Source organism: Zeus faber, assembly GCF_960531495.2.
Source record: "Zeus faber genome assembly, chromosome: 3".
In the NCBI taxonomy this organism is placed as follows: domain Eukaryota; kingdom Metazoa; phylum Chordata; class Actinopteri; order Zeiformes; family Zeidae; genus Zeus; species Zeus faber.
Genome location: NC_137190.1, coordinates 27,182,350 through 27,193,500, shown reverse-complemented (window position 1 = coordinate 27,193,500; position 11,151 = coordinate 27,182,350). Strand labels below are relative to the sequence as shown.

Below are 11,151 nucleotides of genomic sequence, written 5' to 3'. Positions count from 1 at the left end.
ATAGTCTCTCCGTGGGTTGTGCAGTATTCTATTTATTTTGTGATCTATACTTGTATATTATATTTTTTACATTTTGTTTGATTCGGTGGATGAGTGTGTGAGCGCGTGGTCATTACTTAAGATATGGTTTTATTTAATGAGCTTTACACTTGTTTATCTTACACCGGGGTAGCATCAGAAGTGTTGCGAAGACCTCGCTGCAAAAGCAGCCCACGCTGCAAAAGCAGCCGAGCTGATTGCAGCGTGCGAACGCTCGCCATTCTATTTATTTGAACCAATTTCCTCCTCCCCTGTGCGGGCGGGCGACGAGGCGGCGCCGGCGGCGGCGGCGCCGCATTTCGTCGCAGATGAAGTGAGAGCGGACCGCGAGCAATGTGTTTTCGTTGACGTGGCTTCACGTGAAGCGGCCTTAAGGACCGATCCTCGGGACCAACCCTCTGGACTAAGGTTTCAAGGCTACGAGACGAGTCGTTTGACGGAGGAGACGCAGCCCTCATCTGTTCATCCAGATTGTTTGGACGCCACTGCGTCAGATGAGAAACGCGCTTATCCGCTGTACGCATCAACTTGCGTTGTTATTATTTTCGTTCCGCGTAGCGGTTACGTGCACAAGCGTAGGGGCAGTTGTCACCTCAACACCTCTTGAGTCACACGGTCTCACACAGGTCCGACCGCAGCAAGGCGTCATGGCGACCGTGTAGCACCTTCCACACTGTCCAAGACTCTGGGCCGAAGCCAATGTCTGTATGAGATCGTCTGTGGGATTGCGCCATCGTTATCAGCGGTCACGCAGCGTGTCCAAAATCCCTGCAGGCCATGTCGACAGGCACAACTCGGCTCAGCTCAGAAAACGCCATCTTCTCCTTATATAAGGGAATAGTCGATGATGTGCATATTGTGTTTGTATGGCACAAACGAACTTGTCCAAACGTGGGAGTTTGACGTCTGTTTGTCCGTATGCTCTTTGTGTGTGTCCATCCAGAACCAGAGAAGAAATTAATTTATATATTTTTTAGAAAACGAAAGCTGAACTTTAAAAAGAGAAAAAAAAAAAAAAAAAAAGAATACAAAATGCCTTTGTCCCTTGCAGAGTCCCATTTTACAGAAATAATCTCCCAAGTCAGATTCTCATCCGCATCTGCACTCACTGCCTTAAACCCATAGGTTCTCTTTTCGTAGTTCCGAGAAAAGCGAAAGGTTTTTTTTTCAAGGGAGACGAGGATAAAAGGGTGTGCAGAAGACACATTTCGGTTTGTATCAATATACTAAGTGAAAAAAATATTTATTACCTGCATTGGAAGAAATTGTTTACCTATTGAATGTTACCTGTTTATGTAGAAAGGTTTAGATGTAATAATAAAAAAAAAAATGCATTCTGTTAATTGCATCGTCTGTCATTTATTGAGCGTGGAAGTTCTATTTGTCGTGTTTTCGCCATTACGTTCGGGCCAATCAGCACTTACTGTTAGAAGTCGAGAAGCGCCCTGCAGTTCCCAGTCGTGACCACCGGGTGGCAGTAGCGTCCGCTGCTCGCCCGGCGCTACAGTTACGCACGGACGGCGCACGCTCCACCGCAATGCTGTCGAAAAACTGCGAAATATTCTTTATGTCACATACTTTCCACAAATAGAATCCTCATGTATTTAAAAAGACAACAGTGGGCGAAACATGAAACTGGAATAAAATATGAAAGATATGATTCTATCTTAACTTCATTGCATATAGTCATTTTTTTTCTATTTCATTCGAATTACTTTTTCAGTCATTATTGCCTCCTGCTGCTGGAACACAACAGTTTATATCAGTCTATCTATCTATCTATCTGTCTGTCTGTCTGTCTGTCTGTCTGTCTGTCTGTCTGTCTGTCTATCTGTCTATCTATCTATCTGTCCGTCTATCTATATATCTATCTATCTGTCTATCTATCTGTCTATCTGTCTATCTATCTATCTATCTATCTATCTGTCTGTCTGTCTGTCTATCTATCTATCTATCTATCTATCTATCTGTCTATCTATCCATCCGTATCTCTATCTATCTATCTATCTGTCTATCTATCTGTCTGTCTGTCTGTCTGTCTGTCTGTCTGTCTGTCTGTCTCTTTCCGTCCGTCTATTATGGAATGCCATACGAGTCAATATTAAATAAATAAATATGCCTATGAAATAAATCCTGAAAAAAAATAAATGAGGCAATAAATATATGAATACATGTAAATATAAATATATTCATGTAGTTACTTTTTTTTTTTAAAGGACATTTTTCAAAAGACTATTTTTAGATTTAGATTAGATTAGATTCAACTTTATTGTCACTAGCAGAGCACAGGTACAGAACCAATGAAATGCAGTGGACGTCCAACCAGAAGTGCAAAAGAAGCATTTAAATACCAAAGCGCTATTTGAGGACAGTGTTGTTGTGCAGTTAAGTTAAACTAGTTAAAAACACTATTTTTTTACTAATTTTAGTTAATTTAAGGGTGACTTTTATTTCGTAATGCAGACAGAAGCGGGCCTACGACTCCCGCTGCCGGGGAACGGACTTTCCACCCGCGACCCAGGTGTGGGTCTACTGTGTGTATTTGTTGCCTCGTTCATTTATTTTAGAATTTATTTCATAGGCATATTTATTTATTTAACATCGACTCAAATGGTATTCCATAACCGATAGATAGACAGACGGACAGACAGACAGACTGAACTTGCACTGCTTGCGTTGCTTTACGGTCATAAAGACATTTTCTCCTGGGGAGAGGATAGCTTCTCTTTAGCCATCTCTACAGGACAACCGATGCCGGAACCCATGAATGCCACCGCATTGTGCAACAGAGTGAGCGGCCCCTGCACTTTATGCCCAAAAAACAAGTTCATTTGGTGCTTTCATTCCACAACCTCCGTGGCAGCAAACAATCACTAGAGCAGCCCTTCTTCCCCGTCCTGCTTTAGGTCAACACAATAACCATGCAACACAGACTTCAGGGTCTGCTGAGAGCTTTCCACAGCTCCTTGACTTTGAGCATCGTATGCGGAAGCCTGGTGAGACAGACAGACAGACAGATAGATAGATAGACAGACAGATAGATAGATAGATAGATAGACAGACAGATAGATAGATAGACCGATAGATAGATAGATAGACAGACAGACAGACAGACAGACAGACAGATAGATAGATAGACCGATAGATAGATAGATAGATAGACCGATAGATAGATAGATAGACAGACAGACAGACAGACAGACAGACAGACAGACAGATAGATAGATAGATAGATAGACAATTTATTTATCTATTCAACTCTATTTACTAATTTATATATTTATATATATTTATATCATCATAATATTTGGAATTATTATTATATTAATTATCAGGAATTATTTTACCAGGTACACTTATTTATTCGTATATGTATTTCATATTGACTCAAATGGCGTTCCATAACCTGTCTATATACTCATCCATCCATCTAAACTAAGGTGTGCGCCAAGGAAGCCCATTGCGCGCAACCAAAGCTTGACGCGCCTTCTCCAAGTCCGACGTTCTTGACGTCATTCAAAGCCCGGCACCAATCCACGCGCACTCGGGGGTGCGCGGGTGGCTGGGGGTGCGGGGGGGTGCGGGTGGGTGCGGGTGGGTGCGGGTGGGTGCGGGGGGGTGCGGGGGGGTGCGGGTGGGTGCGGGGGGGTGCGGGGGGGTGCGGGGGTGAGCGGGTGGGTGCGGGGGGGGTGCGGGGGGGTGCGGGTGGCTGGGGGTGCGGGGGGGTGCGGGTGTCACTCAGCAGGGCGGCTGTCACGTCCTCGTCGCTCGCTGCTGCCCGCGACGAGGAGGACGCGCCTTGGGAAGGGGGAAGGAGCTGCTGCAGGACAGCGGCTCTCCGCGCGTCAGGGAGCGACTGGGGAGGCGCCGTCCGGGTGGAGGAGAGGTGTGAGTGCGTGCGCGCGTACGCAAAGAGTCACCATGGACGGGGAGAACCAGAGCATCTTCCTGAACAATTCGTCGCCTCACCTGCCGGACCGCTTCAGCAACCTGGAGGACATCGACGTGACGGCGGACGGCAGCCCGGTGCTGCGCTCCTTCATCTGCCTGGTGTACTCCGTGGTGTGCGCCGTGGGGCTGCTGGGCAACCTGCTGGTGCTCGTCTTCATCCGGGTCAGGCAGGAGAGGAAGACGTCCAGCATCAACTTCTTCGTGCTCAACCTGGCCGTGACGGACTTCCAGTTCGTGCTCACCCTTCCCTTCTGGGCGGTGGACACGGCGCTGGACTTCAGCTGGCCGTTTGGAGACGCCATGTGCAAGATCGTCCTCTCCGTCACGGTGATGAACATGTACGCCAGCGTCTTCTTCCTCACCGCCATGAGCGTCACCCGCTACTGGTCCGTGGCCTCGGCTCTGAAGGACCGGACCAGGCACAAGACCGTCTCGGCCAAGTGGGTCTGCGCCATCATTTGGATTTTGGCGACCGTGGCCACGGCGCCCACGTCCATCTTCGCGTCCGTGACCAACGTGACCGGGGAGAAGCTGTGTCTGCTGAGGTTCCCCGGTGGACAGTCCTGGCTGGCGGTCTACCACGTCCAGAAGATCCTGGTGGGCTTCGTGCTGCCCATGTCCGTGGTCTCCGTCAGCTACCTGATGCTGCTGCGCTTCATCCACACCCGGGGCATGAAGCCCAGGAACCCCAAGAGAAGGTCCAGGGTCACCAGGTCCGTCACCGTGGTGGTGCTGTCCTTCTTCCTCTGCTGGATGCCCAACCACGCCATCACCTTCTGGAGCGTCCTGGTCAAGTTCAACGCGGTGAACTGGGATAAGAGCTACTACCTGGTGCACACCTACGTGTTCCCGGTCACCGTGTGCCTGGCGCACGCCAACAGCTGCCTGAACCCCGTCATCTACTGCCTGATGCGGAGGGAGTTCAGGAAGAAGCTCAAGGACCTGGTCTACCGGGGATGACGGGGTCTTCTGGATCACCCACCTTGCCTCCAGTTGCGCATGGACGCACCGGGACGTGGCGGAGACGCACCGCGGCCACCGAGTGGGATTTGACGCAAAACCCCCTCAAAAGAGCACACGTATAAATGGCAAGCATTTTGAAAGATGCTTGTTTATTCGTAATGTTGTTCTGCACCCGTGCTTTTTGCATATTGTTGCCACTTAATGCGCACAGCTCGGCGTCCTTGCGCGTTGTTTAGTCTAGGCTTATAGACACTGGGTTATCATTGAATATTTTGTGGAAATATTGATCCATAACATGACATCGCATGCCACAGGCCTAAGGTTTTATGTAATGTGCTATAATTGTCATTAGGGTGCGGGGGGCACTTCCAGCACATAGACAGTGTTTATTATGCAGAGTTGTGTTGAATATTTAGAGTCGTGTTGAATAATGTACCAAGACTAAAAGGAAAGTGTGTACTGTATGTTTCTATCTCTAGCAGAGCTGTTGTTTCTTAATAAAAAATACGTTCACTCGTTGGCAGCCTGTAACTCTGTGCGTAAAATGGAACATTTCTCAGAACAGTTGCAACTACCCTCAGATCCACCAGACAAATTCAAGCATGTGACGTAAAAAATGTTGCATTAACATTAACACCTATTTATTTGCAATAATGTTCCATGCTGATCAAAAAGTGCAGACTAGAAATTGACATTAAAGCTAGAAAATAAATCCTTTGGGCTCATTATTATTATCATTATAATTATTATTATTCATAACAACAACAACAATATTATTATTAATAACAATATCAAATACAATTGATGTAACTGATTATTATTATTATAAGTTATCAACTTATGTAGAATATTTAGTTTTATATATAAATGTTTTATATGTAGGCCAATTCATTCTAAGAGCAGGGCCGGTTTGCGGTATGCATATTTTCAGAATCAAATCACAATGCTAAATTATTCAAGTCAGTCTTGGAAAATAGGTGAGAAATGGATCCCTGCACCCTTAACTCAAGTGGGTATAACAGTCTTTTCATAACATGCCAAAGGCCTTAAGTGTGTATATGCACAATGAAAAGCTGCAGGTTGGATAGAAACAGACCCGTTCCCAAGGCTGCAGCCATGCTGATGCAGTTTGCAGACAAAGAAATCCCCAATTAGATCGACAGCGCACATTTCCGCATAAGTAATTTTTCCATTTTTCAAAACCCACTTACATGTTTTGTAGAGTAATTGATCTGCACCTGTCCATGCATATAGTCACAGTGGCCTAATTGTCCATGCAGTAAAAAGGTCATGCACATCATCCTGGTCTTGTCTTGTCATTGTCATCGTGATCATGATCTCTTCCTTCCTGTGCATTTATAGCTTTATCAATCATTTCACTGTCTGTCCTGTAAAAAAACAGGTGGTATTCCTCATGCGTTACCTGTTGCACCGTCAAGCATATTTCCTATAAAATATTCACAGTACTCTCACTCATTGTATGTTGAAAGGGAAGGGGCATTTCTCATTGAAGTGGGCATAGACGCTATTGCAAGATGAGCAGGTTAGCCAATCTATCTTTATTAGCTTGATCTGCTGATAGCCCTTGATAAACCTCGCTCTCTTAGCAGAGCTCTCTGCTTTCTTCTGCCTTTCGGCTTCCTGATTCAAGTTTTCTGCCCGATAGGATGCTGGCCATATAAACAAATCTGATCCCTGGCTTCACTTTCTCCCTCCATCACAGAGGGGATAACTAAGCAGTTGTTAATAATAAACAGATAATCTGGAGAAGGAGTCTATCCTCTACACTCTTCAGACATGGGCAGACCCACTAGCCCACTCGGCCACGGTGGTTTGACATCTTATAGATGCCAGGCGGGGAGTGTTCTGCCCCAAGGTGGGGAGTGTCCTGCCCCCCCCAGTCTGTATTGTGACATTTTCATTAAAGATACCAAAAGTGAGATCCTGTCTCTGTGTACTTATTGGAAGAGTGTTTAGCTCACTGTATAGTAATGTACAGCTACATGTGGTGAGGGCAGAAGAGTAAAAAGATTAGCTTCACCTCAAGGCATAGCTGAGAGCAAGGATGTCAGAACACCCAGACCCATCGAAACCCCGAGGCTACACGGAACTCCTGGGCCCAAGCGGACAGCCTGCCTTAGAGGAAAATGGCAGAAGGCCTGGACCGCAGTGGGAGTGCAATGTTGACTGCAGGTCCTTCAAGTCGTCCAACAAGTCCATTAAGTCGGCCGATAAGTCCTGTAAATCGGCCAACGGGTCCAACATCAGTGCGATCGCAGCGGCCCACGCAAGAGCAGCAGTTACATGTACGGAGACCGTGTGAGCAAAGCGTTAAACATGGATATGGAATTGGAAATGGCACGCGCCTAAATGGAGAGGTCCTTTAAGAGAGCACGCATCGACGCGGAGAGGTCCGCGGAGAGAGCACGCATCTATGCGGTGAGAGCACGCATTGACGCCGAGAGGTCCGCAGAAAGAGCACGCGTTGAGGCCGCAGAGCAGGCTGAGAGAGCATGCTTTGCGGCTGAAGAAAAGGCGGAGGCGGCATGCATAGAGGCCACACTAAAGACCCTTCAGATGGAAGCAGAAGCGAAGGGTGCAATACAGCAGCAGAAGTGTTCGAAGCTGGCAGACGTTGATGCGCTGGGGAACAGCTCTCCGCTTGAGCACAGAGGCCAAAGCGGCGCACCGGGGAAGATGTCAGCGCACATTAAAGCGGCAGGGCCACTAAGCACACAAGGAACGTTCCGCAGCCCACGGAGACTCAACGCGGCGACACTCAATGCGGCAACACTCGCAACGGCGACCCCCCCCCCCCCCCTTCCGAGCCCGACTACCTACCACCCCGTACCAGCTCCCGGAACCCAGCAATACAGAGGCCCTCAGGATGGGAGCCCGGCTGTAGCACCTGCCGGAGTTCGGCTGTACGGAGGCCCCCAGGACGCAGGCTTGGCTGTACCACCCCCCAGAGCCCTTCTTCACGGAGGACCCTAAGTTGCAGGCCCCCCTTATGTTGACAAAGCTTTGTGGACTTTGTGAAGAAGATCTTTCGCAGTGGACACGCTGAACCGGCGCCCATGCTAAAAGATGGCGGGGAGCAATGGTATCTACCAAGCTCTGGAGTCTACCTGGGGGTCCTGGTTTGCTCTTAGGACTGAGCCAGCTGTGATCATGGCCGACATTCAGCAGATGTTCTCCGATGTTGAGGAACGGGCAGAAGACCTGGACTGCAGTGGCAGTACAACTGCAGAAAGCGGGCTCGACAAGTCATCCAGCAGGTCCTTTAGGGGGCCAACAAGTCCATTAAGTCGGCAAATAAGTCCTGTAAATCGGCCAACAGGTCCATCAAGTCCCGCGGGTCCAACATCAGTGCGATCGCAGCGGCCCACGCAGGCGCAGCAGTTAAATGAATGGAGGCCGTGTACGCAAAGCGTCAAATGGATATGGAATTGGAAATGGCACGTGCCGAAATGGGGAGGTCTGCAGAGAGAGCATGCATCCATGTGGAGAGAGCACACATCAACGCAGAAGTCTGCGGAGAGAGCGCGTGAGAGAGCATTATTGTGGCTGAAGAAAAGGCGGAGGTGGCACGCATGGCGGCCTCACTAAAGGCCCTTTAGAAGGAAGCAGAAGCGAAGGCTGCAATAGCAGCAGCAGAAGTGTTTGAAGCTGCTAGACACAGCCGCTCTGGGGAACAGCTTCCGCTTCAGCACAGAGGCCAAAGCAGGGCACCGGGGAAGATGTCAACACACATTTAAGCGGCGGGGCAAATAAGCACAGAAGGAACGTTGCACAGCCCACGGACACTCAACACGGCAACTCGCAACGGCTACTCCCCGCCTTCCGAGACTGACCACCTACCACCCCGTATCAGCTCCCAGAACCCGGTAATACAGAGGCACTCAGGATGGGGCCCGGCTGTAGCACCTCCAAGAGCCCGGCAGTACGGAGGCCACCAGACACAGGCATGGCCGTACCACCCCCCAGAGCCCTTCATCACGGAGGACCCCAAGTTGTGGGCCCCCCCTATCTTGAAAACGACCCACTCAGTCACGGCAGACCCGCGATCGATGGAACGGCACCGGCAGCCGTTGTCTACTGCACAGAGTGTGACAGCGATCATCACTTAGCAGCTCTTCATGCCGGTCTCTCGACCTGGGCAGCAGAGAGGTCAGACGCCGTACTTAGTGGAGAACAAGGCGCCACTGTGCATGGCGGGGAGCCTCGGCCAGAAAGGGTGCATCCCACTGTGTGTACAAGCAAGACTAGTGTCCTAGAGAACGGACAGCCCAGTAACCTCTGACCCTGTGAGAGTAGCATCTACGTGAAAGAGAAGTTCCCAGGGGGACAACAGGAATTATGCGAAGATCCACAGTTTTACACCACTTTCATTAAAGATACCAAAAGTGAGATGCTGTCTCCGGGTACTAATTGGAAGAGTAATTAGCTTGCTGTATAGTCATGTACGGCTACACGTGGTAAGGGCAGAAGGAGCCCCGAGAACATATACACCGGAATGGAATTTGGCTTGGTTCAAGGTACAAGGACTTGCCAAAAAATGTATCTTAAATCACATGAAAGTAATTCGGGAGAACACTACGTGAAAAACTGCACCCGAGCAGCAGCCATAGGCTCTGAGGGCCAATTCCCATTTTCTGGCACAAAGGTGTAGCTACAATTTGTTGGTCAATTGTTTTTCCATGTACCACAAGCCTCCTCTGTCTTCCCCTGTATCAAAGCCAAATGCATAAAATGAAAACAAATCCTAAATGACCTTCCCTTTTATCACTCAGATCTTTACTTCAAAACCGGGATCCCTCGGTGCCCTAATGATGAACGTGTGGTAGCCCTTAAAAAGGGCCATCTCCCTATGGTGCCACAGGTTTGACCCACTTGCCAACTTTTTCAATTTCTTGATTAAATACTTTTATGCTCTCAAAAAACAGGATTAAAGGCAAGTTTAAGAAACATTCTTCGAAGAGCCGAAAAGCTCTATCGATCACTGACTAGTCCAGTTCCCCGCACGGACTGTCAAGAAGAATTTAAATCTAAGTGGTTATTTCAGTAGGTGGTGCAAGCCTCTTCAATGGGTTTGCAAAATGGGGCTGAAACGATTGCTCCTGGAAGTCATTATAAAAATCTATATTTTTGCTGGAATGAATCAAATTCCTCAACAAAATAAAAGGAGAAAAAACAATTATATTATATTTTAATACGTACAAGTGGAAATGGAGAGGATAAAAGGGTGATGACTAATTTTCATCTTCATAATTAATTGTTTTGTTTGATTTTCAGTGAGTTTTGCATTTTTCATGAGCATGAAAGCCAAATTAAAGTTTGATGTATTTGGTTGATAATATACTCGTTACATTTCTAAGACTTTAATTAAGGCGGGCAGATCAACACACCATGGGCTCCTTTGCTAAAAATTTAATTTTTATGAAGCTCTGCGGCAAAGTTCATTGAAGGTTAGCCCCCCCCCCCCCCCCCCCCCCCCCCCCCCCCCCCCCCCCCGCCCCAACACATGCACGTGCGCACGTATGCACGCACGTACGCACGCACGCACGCAAGCTGACAGAATGAAATTGGATGAAGACTCCATGTCCTCCAATGAACCTCCAGGAGAAGAAATAAATGGCATCATGCACCTCCCTTCCTGACCAAGCCACCCCAAGACGACTTGCTTGTGAAATGGTGCATTATCATGCTGGAAGTAACCATTACAAGATGGGTAAATCTTGGCCATGAAGGGATGCATTATTTTCAGCAACACTACTCAAATAGGCTGTGGCATTACAAACAATGAATTATTGGTGTAAACGGTCTCAAAGTGTGCCGTTACACACTACGTTGTCTGTTCTGAGATGTTTTTCTGCTCACCACAATTGTACAGAGTGGTTATCCGAGTTACCGCAGCCCTTCTGTCAGCTCAAACCAGTCTGGCCATTCTCCGTTGACCTCCCTCATCAACAAGGCTTTTCCGTCCACAGAACTGCCGCTCACTGGGTGTTTCGGGTTTTTCGCACCATTCTGAGCAAACTCTAGAGACTGTTGTGTGTGGAAATCCCAGGAGATCATCAGCAGTTACAGAAACACTCAAACCAGCCCGAACTTGAACTTGAACTTGAACTTGAACTTTTCTGGCACCAACAATCACGCCACGGTCCAAAACACTGAGATCACATTTTTTCCATATTT

At 48.1% G+C, this 11,151-nt stretch overlaps 1 protein-coding gene across 1 annotated transcript; it reads left to right on the top strand.

Annotated features, from left to right (window-relative positions):
• Positions 1–3,960: 3,960 nt before the first annotated feature.
• On the top strand, positions 3,961–4,950 carry rxfp3.3a1 (relaxin family peptide receptor 3.3a1; the record flags this gene model as incomplete). Its single annotated transcript, XM_079997309.1, has 1 exon — positions 3,961–4,950. One exon carries the CDS (start codon positions 3,961–3,963, stop codon positions 4,948–4,950), a length of 990 nt encoding a protein of 329 aa, XP_079853435.1.
• Between the last annotated feature and the right edge of the window lie 6,201 nt (positions 4,951–11,151).